Source organism: Drosophila elegans, unplaced genomic scaffold, assembly GCF_018152505.1.
Source record: "Drosophila elegans isolate 14027-0461.03 unplaced genomic scaffold, ASM1815250v1 contig_538, whole genome shotgun sequence".
NCBI lineage: Eukaryota > Metazoa > Arthropoda > Insecta > Diptera > Drosophilidae > Drosophila > Drosophila elegans.
Genome location: NW_024545921.1, coordinates 402,024 through 419,971, shown reverse-complemented (window position 1 = coordinate 419,971; position 17,948 = coordinate 402,024). Strand labels below are relative to the sequence as shown.

At 38.2% G+C, this 17,948-nt stretch overlaps 1 protein-coding gene across 1 annotated transcript; it reads right to left on the bottom strand.

The window, feature by feature from the left end:
- Positions 1 to 1,035: 1,035 nt before the first annotated feature.
- On the bottom strand, positions 1,036 to 2,482 carry LOC121467729. Its single transcript, XM_041709990.1, has 2 exons — positions 1,871 to 2,482; positions 1,036 to 1,119 (listed from the first exon to the last, which is right to left on the bottom strand). The coding sequence occupies exons 1-2, from the start codon at positions 2,480 to 2,482 to the stop codon at positions 1,036 to 1,038; spliced, it is 696 nt and encodes a 231-aa protein (XP_041565924.1).
- Between the last annotated feature and the right edge of the window lie 15,466 nt (positions 2,483 to 17,948).

Genomic DNA, 17,948 nt, shown 5'->3' with positions numbered 1-17,948 from the left:
CTTAGCACAACATCCTCACGTTACAATTTTATTATTAACCATAAACATTCATCTTAAATTTTTGCTTTATATCTCCTGTTAACCTAACGCATATATTTGCATCCCCTTGCTACAGCTGCGATGTCAAATTCATACGGCAACACTTCCTTTGAAATTGATTTAAATTTTTAATTACACCTTTGTGGACCCATATACGAATATATAAATATTGATCAATTCATGATTATTCATTTAAATTACCCTACCTATTTGGAGCTCCAACCAGGGGTTTAATATTGAGATCATTTTTATCTCGGGGTTTCTAAACTTATTAATGTGAGACTTTTCCTCTTTCTACATTCGCATATAGTTGTGTAGGTTATTTACTTTACTTGCTAATTTACATCCCAACTGCTGCGAGACCTCCGCAAATTTACATATGTAATTTTATGCAAATGTATATTCTTTTCCTTGTTTCACGAAATTCTGATTATATCAAATTCTTTTTACTTACAAATACTATTTAAATTATTAAGGACATATGTTAATAAACAATATATGATGTATGTATGTGGGATATATATATAAGTTTAGTGGTGCATAAATAATTCAATAAATTAACATATAAACTTAGATTAAGGTGGACGAACGACTTTCATTTAAATTATTGGGACGAAATTTTAACTAATATTAAGGGGGAATGTTTTATTTAATTTACTTAAAAACTATTTTAAGTCTTTTATCAATGCTGAGTTCATATTTTAACTTTTGTAGAGCAATATTGTTTAATAGTCGACAAGAAAAATTTCAACGAAAACAAATCCCGTGCCAGTGTGGTGCGGCTAAATCAAAAGGTTTTGGGTATGTATATGGTTAAAGGAATAATTCTTCCTGTCGTGGTCTGGCCCGGAGCCGGTTGCACGTGGTCCAGATATCGTATAATTTATTTTATTTATTTATTTGTTTACTTCGCCAACGGTGACCTTAACCGGAAAATTTTAAATTTACTTTCCCTTTTTTTTTCTTTTTATATTAAATTGTTTCTTTGGAACGGACTTACTTCTTCGTTGACGGTGCCTTCTTTTCCCGGTCCCGGTTGCCTGTCCTATTTCCTCGGCCAAACTCGTCCCGTTTCCTTTTCTGAAGATGTTCGTTATATTATCATGATACTACACTTTAGAATGATGGCCACTACCCCATCATCTAACTCACTTTTAATATTATATATATTATTTTCACTTCAATTTTCCGAACCACTTGCTGCTGTAAGAATTTTTTGGAACTCGTGGTGGCCTGATCCCTTTCTCGGTTTTTCGCCAACGGCAGAGACCTCTTCCATTTGCATCACGTAGCCGCTCGGCTCTCATTCAGCTATCGGTGTGGGTGCAGTTCCTCATGGTTTGGTGTGGGTGGAGATACTTCTGGGCCAGGGGAGGTGGTGGAATCTAAGAGCGGATTAAGGTTCTCTTTTCTGACCGTCAACCAGAGCGCCTCTTACTCTCCACACTTCCCCTCTCTTTCTTGGCCCTGCTAACCTTTGAAAAACTGGTCACACTACCATCTCTTAGGGCGATATTCCCCTGTCGATAGCTTTCAATTGCAACACCACACAAAAATTCGCGAGAATGCTGGCCGAAGCGAATTATTTGTAAACATTGAAAGATTGACTTGCCGTGAAATTGTGTTTATAGTGTTTTTAATAATCAAAACAACAACTTTGCTATCCTGCCTTGCCCCCGATTCGCCTTTTGTGCCCAACGTAGGCCTACACCCACTAGACTCTTGTTTTGCTACCCAGGTATATACATATGTAAGTATGCGTGTGTACGGGTACAGCTACATCCACTATTTATATTTACATTTTTAGGTCTTTTGCGTGGAAAATCCCAACAGGCTTCCCCCCCAGATCCTCCAATTCGTAGGCATTGTTCCCTATAGGGCGTATGACTCGGCATTTCACATATTTTCGAGCAAACTTGGCATTGTACATCTTTCCAAAATTGCTCTGAGTGAAATTGCGTCTGTAGATTTCTTGGCCAGGCTTGGCATGGAAAACTCGCGCCCGTTTGTTATAGCGCTGACTGCTGCGTTCATATGCCTGATGGAGATTCTCCCGAATGTGATCGCGGATAAGTTGGCGCTTATCTACTGGATCCAGCGTCGTTATTTGATGTTCTGTCAAAGACTGTAGTTTTCTTGCCAGTTTGTAGCAGTTTCCATTTAGGAACATCTGTTGTCCAAATACTGCAAAGAACGGTGTTACACCCGTGGCCTCATGCACGGAATCACGAATCGACACTTCAATTTCCGGTAAGTATAGGTCCCAGTCTCGATGATCATTTTCTAAATACGTTCTAATTGCAGCTAGAATGGTCCGATTTACCCTCTCGGCTGCGTTGCTCTGTGGTGAATATACAGCGGTACGCATGTGTTGAATGCCGAATGCAGTGATCATGTCTTGGAATATTTTCGACACGAACTGTTTCCCATTGTCGGAGTACATCACCTAAACTCCAAATTGTTCGGTGCAAGTAAAGTTTCCAGTAACGTCCAATGTTTATCATTATTTATCCTATTTTGTTTGCATTTCGTTTTGTTTACATTTGATTTTATTGATGTCGTCGGACTGAGATGGCCGATCAGCTGGGCTATTGTGCGGACTGAGGGCTGGGAAGAACCCCACCACGAGATGGACTGGCTAGCCGGCCTTGCCCCATCGAAGAACCAGGTCCGTAACATAATTGACACTCAAAAACTACATTTCAATAAGCTTCTTCAAAGAAAAATGGAACTGTTTCCACAAAATAGCTTTAAGCTACCACACAATTTATTTAATATTGAGCATCATCAAATCGCTATTTATATTGGATTAATTTTTTTTAATGATCTGTCAAAAGATGGCGTAAATCTACGTCTCCTCTACCACTTCAACAAGGACCTAGTAACCTACGAGTGCGACCACATTTACAACTCAGTCGTTTACCATCAACATTAATGACTGTTGAACAATCCGCTCAACGGCCGGGAGAATGTACGATTTTCGCCAAGAAGAAAATTGTTCGCAGCTGGATTAATATTTATGGGTTAAATAGACAAGGGTCATTAGAGATATCGGCCTACCTAAATCAACACCGGACAACGTATGCCTGTGTCCACATGTGTGTCAATTCTGATCCATTATCAATTAACCCGGCGAGAAAAAAAACAAATGTGCGGAATTGTAAGTGTGTGGAACGATTGGAATTGGACACACTACTTGAAAATGGTATTTTTGAGTTTTATGGACTCGGACTTTTTCGGAATGTTGAAATTGGAATTTTTCAATTAACCAGGCGAGAAAAAAACAAATATGCGGAATTGTATATGTATGTGTATGGTGTATGTATTAGGGCCTTTTCGGAATGTTGGAATTGGAATTTTCCAATTAACCAGGCGAGAAAAAAACAAATATGCGGAATTGTAGGTATGTGGCACGATTGGAATGGGACACTTTTTTTTTGAAAATAGTGTTTTTGAGTATTTTGTGGACCGGACTTTTCCGGAATGTTGGAATTGGAATTTTTCAATTACCCAGACGAGAAGAAAAACAAATATTGATTTTTGTGCATACGCCTCCTGTTTCTTTTTGCACCTCCGCCCATGAAAAATAGTATTTCGGAGTTTGTTATGGACTCGGGCTTTTCCGGAATGTTGGAATTGGAATTTTTCAATTAACAAGACGAGAAAAAAACAAATATTGATTTTGTGCATAAGCCTCCTGTTTCTTGTTGCACCTCCGCCCATGAAAAATAGTATTTCGGTGTTTTTTTTTGGACTCGGGCTTTTTCGGAATGTTGGAATTTGGAATTTTTCAATTAACAAGACGAGAAAAAAAAACAAATATTGATTTTCTGCATAGCCCCTTTTTCTTTCTGCATCTCCGCCCAAGAATAGCTGAAATCAAATGTTCATATATGCATTTTGGTCAAATAACCATATGTAAGAGGCTGCACTGTAAATGTGTATTTTCGCTCAGAGTAAAATATGTAAGTATGAAGCCTCTGTAAATATATACACTCGCTCAGAGAAAATATGTAAGTATGAAGCTTCTGTAAGTATGTGTGTGTATGTAAGTATAAAGCCTCTGTAAATATGTATTTTCGTTCAGAGAATAAAATGTAAGTAGATCAGAGTGTAATATGTAAGTAAAAAATGCGATTGGACAATTTTGTATTTTATTTGCAGCGCCGACGGGAAAAATGTAAATGTATGGTTGCATGTAATTTTTTACCAGGAGAGGTGAAAAATAGTTAATATTTCTTGCCGACGGGTATGTGTATTGTTTGTAATTGTGATTTTTTTTGTTTTGGAGATAAGTGGACTGTAGAATGTATGTAAATATGAATGTAAAATGTAACTTTGTGCAGCGGAGGCTCTACACAGTGAAAAAGAACAAAAACGAATGGGGGCCAATATTGCCGGAACACTTTAATTGAAAATTGTTTTTCACTGTGGCACGCGCAAAAAATTAACATTTTTTGTAATTTAGGAGTTTGTAAAATTATTCGTAGGAATTTTTCGAAAAATTGCAGGTTGATGTATGAATGATGTACGGCCAACTGGACTTAGAATTTTTGTACATTAATATGCACAAAGGGGAGAACGATTAAGATGGCCGCACACAAATTGCAAGTGGAAAAGTGAAAATTTGAAGTTATTGATTGCCGTAATGTCGGATTGAAATCGGAATTTACTCCAGACAGTAAGACGAAATTGTATATTCGAAACACTTACTGGAGACCGGCAATTAATAATTTATTTCGTACTTATCTTGCTGTTGTATGTTGAAGAGGATCGAGCCACCGAAGCGGGGTCCAAAGGAAAAATATCCGGCTGAAGGATCAAAAAATGAACGTAGAGGGGTGGTCCTGAAAGGTGCACAGGTCCTATAGTTGAAATGACGAGTCGTAGGTGTTTCGATGGTAGGGGGTGGGCGCAAACACTTTTATTCACTATGTAAATCGAACTGACTATTCTAACTTATTCTAATGCTCTTCAGAGCGCAGTGGAGACTTCATGGAGACTTCGTGGTGGGGAAAAGGGAAGCTGCGTGAGAGCGGAGAATACCGGGTGCTCCTTCGTGGCCTGAACAGCGACAATGCGACTAATTTTGTTGGAGCAAGAAATAAGCTTCAAGAACTGGAAGATGCATTATTTTCCGAAAAGGCAAAACAATGCATTGTGGAAACCTGTATTTATAAAGGAGTAAATTTTAAGTTTATTCTACCAAGAACACCGCATTTTGGAGGATTGTGGGAAGCTGCTGTAAAATCAGCTAAGCCTTTTCTGTTAAAAAATGTCATCACAGCTAATCTAACTTATGAGGAGTTAGAAACTGTTATAGTCGAGATTGAAGCAATTTTAAACTCTCGACCTTTGGTTCCAATGTCAACTGATCCAAATGATCAATTACTCCAGATCATTTTCTTATTGGAGAACCACTCACCGCCCAGGCTGATAGCGAACCATCTCAGCAACCACAGACATTGGGACAACGATGGCAAGCTGTATCAAAACTTAAGCACGCCTTTTGGAAGCAATGGTCAACTGATTATCTACAACAACTACAGCAAAAGCAAAAGTGGAGACGATCATCAGCAAACATTAAGGAAGGAGTGCTGGTGTTAATAAAAGAAGATAACACACCAGTACTGCAATGGCCAATGGGAAGAATTCTCAAGGTATTCCACGGAAAAGACAATTTCGTCAGAGTAGTGGAAGTCAAAACAGCAAAAGGATTCTTCAAGAGGGACATTCAGCACATAGCTCCATTATTCGCAGAGGAAGAACCGGTATGTAAGCATCCACTATAAGAGAACCCTGGGGACAGAATTGTTGAAGAAAACACACCAAAAAGGAAAAAATCTTCAGGACTGTCGTCAATGGCAATGACATTGATAGTAATGCTTCTTATGTTACCATTAACTATTGCACAATCAATCAATGTAACAAAATTTGTTTCAAGGCCAGGAATCTTTTTTGAAAAAGTTGAAAATGGTCAATTTGCCACAACGGATTGGTCTATAATTGTTTATTACAATTTAAGGCCGTATTGGAATGATATGAATACATTTTCAATGGAGTTAGCAAAATTGGTCATTTATGTACACAATTTTCACAAAAAGAAGCATGTACAAGTCTGTATCATCACTTCAAACATTTAGAGGAAGATCTACAGGCTGAAAATATCCTACTAGCAAAATCGCGTAGACAAAGAGCACCACTGGATATCGTTGGAAATATAGCAAGTAGTCTGTTTGGCGTTTTAGACTCAACATATGCTAACGAAATGGGCAAGACAATAACAAAGGTTAAAGGCAACGAAAAACACCTATTGAATTTATTAAAAAATCAGACATCATTGATTGATTCAACAATTAATGGCATAAAAAGAGATGAGATTTCCAACTCAAAACGATTAAAATTGATTGAAAACTATTGTATATCTCCGACACAGAAAGTACCAAGAGTGTATTTAATAAACTTTCATGGTATATAACACTGTCAACTCAACTTTCTATTCTGGCATCAGATCTTCAATGGGTACAAGCAGAAATTATAAATGTATTAACAGATATTCGTCATAATACAATTAGCCCATTGCTAATATCACCACGACAACTAAAGGAGCAAATGGAACAAATACATAGTCACTTGAGACCTGGACAAATGCTCCCAGTTTCTGGGTGAATGGCTAACATTCTTATGGCATACCAGCTAATGAAGGGTGAAGGAACTATTGTGAAGGATCATGTCATTATTAAAGTAACTTTTCCTTTAATATCCTCGCAAGTTCTGGACATCTACAAATTGACTCCAATTCCATTTCTGAGTAAACATGAAATTCATTCGATTGAAATAAAATCAACGTTTCTTGCAATGAACAGTCATCGTGATGAATTTGTTGAAATGTCTGAAGCAGACTAAAAGCGATTTTATTTGTTTCAACAAGCAAACAATGTTTTCATCAGAAATTAGTTGTGAGATGAAATTATTTCAAAATAAAACGGATTCATCCTGTAAAATAGTAAGTACTAGAAAATCCTTTCTTTGGTCTTGAATGTATGCCAAGAATCAATGGATATTTACAACAAACGAATCTTTAAAGCTTTCTGCTGTTTGCTTAGATGGGACATCTAACATAGAACTACAAGGCTACGGCTATTTGACTGCAAGTCCTGGGTGCACAATTCGAAATACATTGATGACGATAACGACTCAAGAGTCAACAGAAACTACACTATAGGCATCATATGCTCGATTCGGAGATAGCGATTTAACTGAAAGTTTGCCGTCAACTTCAAATATGACGGTTGTAATTGACACTCAAAAACTACATTTCAATAAGCTTCTTCAAAGAAAAATGGAACTGTTTCCACAAAATAGCTTTAAGCTACCACACAATTTATTTAATATTGAGCATCATCAAATCGCTATTTATATTGGATTAATTTTTTTTAATGATCTGTCAAAAGATGGCGTAAATCTACGTCTCCTCTACCACTTCAACAAGGACCTAGTAACCTACGAGTGCGACCACATTTACAACTCAGCCGTTTACCATCAACATTAATGACTGTTGAACAATCCGTTCAACGGCCGGGAGAATGTACGATTTTCGCCAAGAAGAAAATTGTTCGCAGCTGGATTAATATTTATGGGTTAAATAGACAAGGGTCATTAGAGATATCGGCCTACCTAAATCAACACCGGACAACGTATGCCTGTGTCCACATGTGTGTCAATTCTGATCCATTATCAATTAACCCGGCGAGAAAAAAACAAATGTGCGGAATTGTAAATGTGTGGAACGATTGGAATTGGACACACTACTTGAAAATGGTATTTTTGAGTTTTATGGACTCGGACTTTTTCGGAATGTTGAAATTGGAATTTTTCAATTAACCAGGCGAGAAAAAACAAATATGCGGAATTGTATATGTATGTGTATGGTGTATGTATTAGGGCCTTTTCGGAATGTTGGAATTGGAATTTTCCAATTAACCAGGCGAGAAAAAAACAAATATGCGGAATTGTAGGTATGTGGCACGATTGGAATGGGACACTTTTTTTTTGAAAATAGTGTTTTTGAGTATTTTGTGGACCGGACTTTTCCGGAATGTTGGAATTGGAATTTTTCAATTACCCAGACGAGAAGAAAAACAAATATTGATTTTTGTGCATACGCCTCCTGTTTCTTTTTGCACCTCCGCCCATGAAAAATAGTATTTCGGAGTTTGTTATGGACTCGGGCTTTTCCGGAATGTTGGAATTGGAATTTTTCAATTAACAAGACGAGAAAAAAAACAAATATTGATTTTGTGCATAAGCCTCCTGTTTCTTGTTGCACCTCCGCCCATGAAAAATAGTACTTCGGTGTTTTTTTTGGACTCGGGCTTTTTCGGAATGTTGGAATTTGGAATTTTTCAATTAACAAGACGAAAAAAAAAAAAAACAAATATTGATTTTCTGCATAGCCCCTTTTTCTTTCTGCATCTCCGCCCAAGAATAGCTGAAATCAAATGTTCATATATGCATTTTGGTCAAATAACCATATGTAAGAGGCTGCACTGTAAATGTGTATTTTCGCTCAGAGTAAAATATGTAAGTATGAAGCCTCTGTAAATATATACACTCGCTCAGAGAAAAATATGTAAGTATGAAGCTTCTGTAAGTATGTGTGTGTATGTAAGTATAAAGCTTCTGTAAATATGTATTTTCGTTCAGAGAATAAAATGTAAGTAGATCAGAGTGTAATATGTAAGTAAAAAATGCGATTGGACAATTTTGTATTTTATTTGCAGCGCCGACGGGAAAAATGTAAATGTATGGTTGCATGTAATTTTTTACCAGGAGAGGTGAAAAATAGTTAATATTTCTTGCCGACGGGTATGTGTATTGTTTGTAATTGTGATTTTTTTTGTTTTGGAGATAAGTGGACTGTAGAATGTATGTAAATGTGAATGTAAAATGTAACTTTGTGCAGCGGAGGCTCTACACAGTGAAAAAGAACAAAAACGAATGGGGGCCAATATTGCCGGAACACTTTAATTGAAAATTGTTTTTCACTGTGGCACGCGCATAAAATTAACATTTTTTGTAATTTAGGAGTTTGTAAAATTATTCGTAGGAATTTTTCGAAAAATTGCAGGTTGATGTATGAATGATGTACGGCCAACTGGACTTAGAATTTTTGTACATTAATATGCACAAAGGGGAGAACGATTAAGATGGCCGCACACAAATTGCAAGTGGAAAAGTGAAAATTTGAAGTTATTGATTGCCGTAATGTCGGATTGAAATCGGAATTTACTCCAGACAGTAAGACGAAATTGTATATTCGAAACACTTACTGGAGACCGGCAATTAATAATTTATTTCGTACTTATCTTGCTGTTGTATGTTGAAGAGGATCGAGCCACCGAAGCGGGGTCCAAAGGAAAAATATCCGGCTGAAGGATCAAAAAATGAACGTAGAGGGGTGGTCCTGAAAGGTGCACAGGTCCTATAGTTGAAATGACGAGTCGTAGGTGTTTCGATGGTAGGGGGTGGGCGCAAACACTTTTATTCACTATGTAAATCGAACTGACTATTCTAACTTATTCTAATGCTCTTCAGAGCGCAGTGGAGACTTCATGGAGACTTCGTGGTGGGGAAAAGGGAAGCTGCATGAGAGCGGAGAATACCGGGTGCTCCTTCGTGGCCTGAACAGCGACAATGCGACTAATTTTGTTGGAGCAAGAAATAAGCTTCAAGAACTGGAAGATGCAATATTTTCCGAAAAGGCAAAACAATGCATTGTGGAAACCTGTATTTATAAAGGAGTAAATTTTAAGTTTATTCTACCAAGAACACCGCATTTTGGAGGATTGTGGGAAGCTGCTGTAAAATCAGCTAAGCCTTTTCTGTTAAAAAATGTCATCACAGCTAATCTAACTTATGAGGAGTTAGAAACTGTTATAGTCGAGATTGAAGCAATTTTAAACTCTCGACCTTTGGTTCCAATGTCAACTGATCCAAATGATCAATTACTCCAGATCATTTTCTTATTGGAGAACCACTCACCGCCCAGGCTGATAGCGAACCATCTCAGCAACCACAGACATTGGGACAACGATGGCAAGCTGTATCAAAACTTAAGCACGCCTTTTGGAAGCAATGGTCAACTGATTATCTACAACAACTACAGCAAAAGCAAAAGTGGAGACGATCATCAGCAAACATTAAGGAAGGAGTGCTGGTGTTAATAAAAGAAGATAACACACCAGTACTGCAATGGCCAATGGGAAGAATTCTCAAGGTATTCCACGGAAAAGACAATTTCGTCAGAGTAGTGGAAGTCAAAACAGCAAAAGGATTCTTCAAGAGGGACATTCAGCACATAGCTCCATTATTCGCAGAGGAAGAACCGGTATGTAAGCATCCACTATAAGAGAACCCTGGGGACAGAATTGTTGAAGAAAACACACCAAAAAGGAAAAAATCTTCAGGACTGTCGTCAATGGCAATGACATTGATAGTAATGCTTCTTATGTTACCATTAACTATTGCACAATCAATCAATGTAACAAAATTTGTTTCAAGGCCAGGAATCTTTTTTTGAAAAAGGTTGAAAATGGTCAATTTGCCACAACGGATTGGTCTATAATTGTTTATTACAATTTAAGGCCGTATTGGAATGATATGAATACATTTTCAATGGGAGTTAGCAAAATTGGTCATTTATGTACACAATTTTCACAAAAAGAAGCATGTACAAGTCTGTATCATCACTTCAAACATTTAGAGGAAGATCTACAGGCTGAAAATATCCTACTAGCAAAATCGCGTAGACAAAGAGCACCACTGGATATCGTTGGAAATATAGCAAGTAGTCTGTTTGGCGTTTTAGACTCAACATATGCTAACGAAATGGGCAAGACAATAACAAAGGTTAAAGGCAACGAAAAACACCTATTGAATTTATTAAAAAATCAGACATCATTGATTGATTCAACAATTCAACAGAAAGTACCAAGAGTGTATTTAATAAACTTTCATGGTATATAACACTGTCAACTCAACTTTCTATTCTGGCATCAGATCTTCAATGGGTACAAGCAGAAATTATAAATGTATTAACAGATATTCGTCATAATACAATTAGCCCAATGCTAATATCACCACGACAACTAAAGGAGCAAATGGAACAAATACATAGTCACTTGAGACCTGGACAAATGCTCCCAGTTTCTGGGTGAATGGGTAACATTCTTATGGCATACCAGCTAATGAAGGGTGAAGGAACTATTGTGAAGGATCATGTCATTATTAAAGTAAATTTTCCTTTAATATCCTCGCAAGTTCTGGACATCTACAAATTGACTCCAATTCCATTTCTGAGTAAACATGAAATTCATTCGATTGAAATAAAATCACCGTTTCTTGCAATGAACAGTCATCGTGATGAATTTGTTGAAATGTCTGAAGCAGACTAAAAGCGATTTTATTTGTTTCAACAAGCAAACAATGTTTTCATCAGAAATTAGTTGTGAGATGAAATTATTTCAAAATAAAACGGATTCATCCTGTAAAATAGTAAGTACTAGAAAATCCTTTCTTTGGTCTTGAATGTATGCCAAGAATCAATGGATATTTACAACAAACGAATCTTTAAAGCTTTCTGCTGTTTGCTTAGATGGGACATCTAACATAGAACTACAAGGCTACGGCTATTTGACTGCAAGTCCTGGGTGCACAATTCGAAATACATTGATGACGATAACGACTCAAGAGTCAACAGAAACTACACTATAGGCATCATATGCTCGATTCGGAGATAGCGATTTAACTGAAAGTTTGCCGTCAACTTCAAATATGACGGTTGTAATTGACACTCAAAAACTACATTTCAATAAGCTTCTTCAAAGAAAAATGGAACTGTTTCCACAAAATAGCTTTAAGCTACCACACAATTTATTTAATATTGAGCATCATCAAATCGCTATTTATATTGGATTAATTTTTTTTAATGATCTGTCAAAAGATGGCGTAAATCTACGTCTCCTCTACCACTTCAACAAGGACCTAGTAACCTACGAGTGCGACCACATTTACAACTCAGCCGTTTACCATCAACATTAATGACTGTTGAACAATCCGTTCAACGGCCGGGAGAATGTACGATTTTCGCCAAGAAGAAAATTGTTCGCAGCTGGATTAATATTTATGGGTTAAATAGACAAGGGTCATTAGGAGATATCGGCCTACCTAAATCAACACCGGACAACGTATGCCTGTGTCCACATGTGTGTCAATTCTGATCCATTATCAATTAACCCGGCGAGAAAAAAACAAATGTGCGGAATTGTAAGTGTGTGGAACGATTGGAATTGGACACACTACTTGAAAATGGTATTTTTGAGTTTTATGGACTCGGACTTTTTCGGAATGTTGAAATTGGAATTTTTCAATTAACCAGGCGAGAAAAAAACAAATATGCGGAATTGTATATGTATGTGTATGGTGTATGTATTAGGTCCTTTTCGGAATGTTGGAATTGGAATTTTCCAATTAACCAGGCGAGAAAAAAACAAATATGCGGAATTGTAGGTATGTGGCACGATTGGAATGGGACAATTTTTTGAAAATAGTGTTTTTGAGTATTTTGTGGACCGGACTTTTCCGGAATGTTGGAATTGGAATTTTTCAATTACCCAGACGAGAAGAAAAACAAATATTGATTTTTGTGCATAAGCCTCCTGTTTCTTTTTGCACCTCCGCCCATGAAAAATAGTATTTCGGAGTTTGTTATGGACTCGGGCTTTTCCGGAATGTTGGAATTGGAATTTTTCAATTAACAAGACGAGAAAAAAACAAATATTGATTTTGTGCATAAGCCTCCTGTTTCTTGTTGCACCTCCGCCCATGAAAAATAGTATTTCGGTGTTTTTTTTTTGACTCGGGCTTTTTCGGAATGTTGGAATTGGAATTTTTCAATTAACAAGACGAGAAAAAAAAACAAATATTGATTTTCTGCATAGCCCCTTTTTCTTTCTGCACCTCCGCCCAAGAATAGCTGAAATCAAATGTTCATATATGCATTTTGGTCAAATAACCATATGTAAGAGGCTGCACTGTAAATGTGTATTTTCGCTCAGAGTAAAATATGTAAGTATGAAGCCTCTGTAAATATATACACTCGCTCAGAGAAAAATATGTAAGTATGAAGCTTCTGTAAGTATGTGTGTGTATGTAAGTATAAAGCTTCTGTAAATATGTATTTTCGTTCAGAGAATAAAATGTAAGTAGATCAGAGTGTAATATGTAAGTAAAAAATGCGATTGGACAATTTTGTATTTTATTTGCAGCGCCGACGGGAAAAATGTAAATGTATGGTTGCATGTAATTTTTTACCAGGAGAGGTGAAAAATAGTTAATATTTCTTGCCGACGGGTATGTGTATTGTTTGTAATTGTGATTTGTAGTGGACTATAGAATGTATGTAAATGTGAATGTAAAATGTAACTTTGTGCAGCGGAGGCTCTACACAGTGAAAAAGAACAAAAACGAATGGGGGCCAATATTGCCGGAACACTTTAATTGAAAATTGTTTTTCACTATGGCACGCGCAAAAAATTAACATTTTTTGTAATTTAGGAGTTTGTAAAATTATTCGTAGGAATTTTTCGAAAAATTGCAGGTTGATGTATGAATGATGTACGGCCAACTGGACTTAGAATTTTTGTACATTAATATGCACAAAGGGGAGAACGATTAAGATGGCCGCACACAAATTGCAAGTGGAAAAGTGAAAATTTGAAGTTATTGATTGCCGTAATGTCGGATTGAAATCGGAATTTACTCCAGACAGTAAGACGAAATTGTATATTCGAAACACTTACTGGAGACCGGCAATTAATAATTTGTTTCGTACTTATCTTGCTGTTGTATGTTGAAGAGGATCGAGCCACCGAAGCGGGGTCCAAAGGAAAAATATCCGGCTGAAGGATCAAAAAATGAACGTAGAGGGGTGGTCCTGAAAGGTGCACAGGACGAGTCGTAGGTGTTTCGATGGTAGGGGGTGAGCGCAAACACTTTTATTCACTATGTAAATCGAACTGACTATTCTAACTTATTCTAATGCTCTTCAGAGCGCAGTGGAGACTTCATGGAGATTTCGTTGTGGGGAAAAGGGAAGCTGCGTGAGAGCGGAGAATACCGGGTGCTCCTTCGTGGCCTGAACAGCGACAATGCGACTAATTTTGTTGGAGCAAGAAATAAGCTTCAAGAACTGGAAGATGCAATATTTTCCGAAAAGGCAAAACAATGCATTGTGGAAACCTGTATTTATAAAGTGTTGTAATTTAGCTTGAGTATAAAGGATATTGCTGCATCTGCAAACTTAAAAGCAAAACCTGAAAAAGATCTGCGATCGTCAATGTTGGCGGCCCAGTCAGCATCGGCGTAGCCTACAAGGTCTTTGCCACTTCGTTTGTAAACCAGGCAATAGTCCTGAGTACCTTTTAGGTAACGTAATACCCGTTTCGCAGCAATCCAATGTTGTTTTCCAAAGTTTGTATTGTATTGACTCAAGGCACTCACTGCAAATGCAATATCAGGACGTGTTGATACTGCCAACCACATTAGGGCTCCTATTAAACTCTGATACGGCACGCTGGAAACTTCTTCTTTCTCGTTTTCGGTTTTTGGACACATTTCAGTTGACAATTTTTCATTCGTGTTGATCGGTGTATTTACGGGCTTACAATTCTCCATATTGAACCGTTTGAGAATATCTGCAACATATTTTGGCTGACCCATGGTAAACTCTGTTTTGTCTTTGTTTTGTTTAAACTCGATGCCCAAGCAATACGCTAGTTTACCCAAATCTTTCATCTGGAACTTGCTGGATAATTCGCGCTTCAACTTTAAAAGCATTTGGGTGTTATTGGTCGCAATTATGAGGTCATCTACGTAAAGCGATACGATCAGGATTCCGTTTTGTTCGTTCTTCAGGTACACGCATTTGTCGGCGGCGAGTGGCTTAAGGTTCAGTTCTTTGAGCTTACTATCTAGCTTTTTGTACCACTGACGTCCACTTTGCTTTAGGCCATATAGAGCCTTTTTCAGCTTGCACACCTTTTTAGGTCCATACATTTCTTTCTCTTTAGCAGTCAAGATTTCTTGGAATTCAGGTGGAACGCTGATGTAAAGTTCTTCCTCAATTTCTCCATTCAAATAGGCGCTGTTGAAGTCAAATTGATGAAGATCCAGTCCGAGTTCTGCAGCTAGAGCTATTACAATTCGAATCGAGCTCATTCTGGACACTGGGGAGTAGGTCTCATCGTAGTCAATGCCTTCGCGTTGGGTGAATCCTTTAGCAACCAGGCGAGCTTTACGGCAATTTACCCTTCCGTCAGGTAAATATTTTGTTCGAAGCACCCATTTCGTTTCGAAAACCCTTTGGTTTTCCTGGCGATCAACAACTTCCCAGGTATTGTTCATTTTTAATGACTTGTACTCGTTTATAAATGCCTCCTTCCATTCGATGGCGTTTGTACCTTTGAGTGCTGCGCTTGCAGTTAGTTCCTTTGGGTTCGTTGCAAGTGAGGTAACTTCGTAGAAAACATCTTCCTGGTCGGACTCAAACTGCTGATTAGGTGTGTCGATCTGGTCTGCAAGTATTTGATTGTAAATTAATCTGGGTCTTCCTGGTTTACCTGTTAACTGCTTCCTTGGCCTTCCACGACCACGTTTTACTGGCTGTCTATCGTCTGGCTCATTTTCCTCTGACTCAGGATCTTCTGGTTGGATGCTTTCGTTGTCATCTTGGTCTATTTCTGGTTGATTTTCTGCTACCGGCTCAATGTTGACATCGATCTGAGGTTCAATGAACTCTTCGAACTTGTACTCGTGCCCAAACAGATTTGTGAAAACGACGTTTCGGCTTTTGATTAACATTTGATTTTTCACATCGTACAGCCTATAAGCTTTGGCATCGGTGCAGTATCCAACGAATACGCATTTTTTGGATTTTGGGCTGAACTTGCTTTTCGATCGTTTGTCCAGTGTATATGCAATTTGACCAAATTTTTGCATATGCCTTACAATTGGGACGCGATTGTTCCACAGCTTAAAAGGCGTTTCTCCACATAGGCTCCTTGAAGGACATCTGTTTCTTATGTAATTTACCGTGTTTACTGCTTCAGCCCAGTAGCTCGGAGGAAGTGCGGCCTGCAACATCAGGCAGCGAGCCATTTCAACAAGGGTCCTGTTCTTACGTTCGGCTGTACCATTTTGTTGAGGAGTATATTCTACGGAATACTCGTGCTTTATTCCCTGGGCTGCAAGATAACTTTTGAACTCATTATTAGTGTATTCTGTACCGTTATCTGACCTGATAGTTTTTATCTTCTTTCCAGTTCGCCGTTCGACATAGTTTTGGAATTCCTTAAATTTCTGGAACACCTCAGACTTTCTTTTGATCGTGTAGAGCTCGCACCATTTTGAGAAATCATCGATGAATGTCAAAAAGTAGCGGCTGCCGCCGTGGCTATTGGTACGCATGGGACCGCATACGTCGCTGTGGATTAGTTCTAGTACGTCTCCTGCTCTTGAATCTGATACTGGGAACGGCTTTTGGGACTGCTTCCCCTTGATACATACTTCGCAAATTGGAAGAGTCTCCTTGAGGTCGACTTTGGCTCCTTGTACTTTACCTTTTCTTATTAGTTCTTTTAGGTCCGGCTCATTAAGATGGCCGAAACGTTCATGCCATTCTTGGATGCTGTTTTGCTTACCTGCAGTGATCTGGCTGCATTCGAGTTTTTCTTCTAACTGGTATAAGTCCAATTTGCGAGGAACGGTGAACACTATTTCTCCTCCTGTAGCTCTAATTATTTCAGCTTTCTCCTTCTTGAAAATAATATTGAAGCCGTGATCACATATTTTCGAGACCGACAAGAGATTGGTCCTTAAGTCCGGCACATAGAGCGTGTTCTTCAGGCTGGCGGTGAACTTTTTTGTTTGGCGAGAACTGCACGGATCCATATCCTTTTATGTCTGTAGCCTCATCATTTGCCAGTTTGAGTTTCGGGCCTTCTGCAGGCTCAAGATTTACGAACATATTTTGTTGTGAGCACATGTGTGATGTTGCTCCAGAGTCTAGACACCAGCTACTGCAATCACTGCTTGTATGATGAGCTGCGTTGACGTACATGTTATCATTCTGGTTCTTTATTGGCTTCGACCTGCACTCAGCTGCACGGTGACCGACTTTTCCGCAGTTGTAACATCTAAACTTAAACTTTTTATTAGTGCCTGATTCTTGCGGATTGCTGTTATTATACTTCTTGTGTGCCAATAATGCTCCGGGCGTCGACTCGCTTTGATTTCTGTTTCTCGCCTCGTATTCGTCTAATAACTTTATTTTAAGTGCCTCCGTTGAGATTAAGTTTTCCTGCGTTTCAATCGCGATTCGAAACTGTTCATATTCCTCAGGGATACCGTACAGTAGCAAAATTGTTAACAGATCGTCAATATTCATGAAATCAACTTCGTTTATTTTGTCTACTAAATCGGAAAACATATCTATGTGGCTTCTCATGTCTCCGCCTGCATTCATTTTTAATAGGATCAGTGATTTCAACAGTGCGGCTTTACGGGCTGGTCCCGTTGACTGGTAAGTGCTATGCAGCTTCTTCCATACATCGTTTGAAGTTTCACAGTTTCTTGTATGCCTTAGTTCCGATGTTGACATGGCCAAAATGAGATCGGACTTAGCCTTTGCATCTTCGTTTATCCACTGCGTGAAATTTGTTTCGGGTTTTAAAAGAATCCCGTTCACATATTTCCACGAGTCGTTCTTGACTAACAGGGCCTGAATTTGTATTTTCCATGTGTCGAAATTATCCTTGCCCAAGGGCTCTATGCGTATACTAGCAATACTC

Coding starts and splice junctions, on each gene's coding strand:
- LOC121467729 (XM_041709990.1), bottom strand. CDS start 2,482: ATGTACTCCGACAATGGGAAACAGTTCGTGTCGAAAATATTCCAAGAC. Junction 1,120..1,870: donor AGGATCTGGGGGGGAAGCCT/GTTGGGATTTTC, acceptor GAACATCTTCAG/AAAAGGAAACGGGACGAGTT.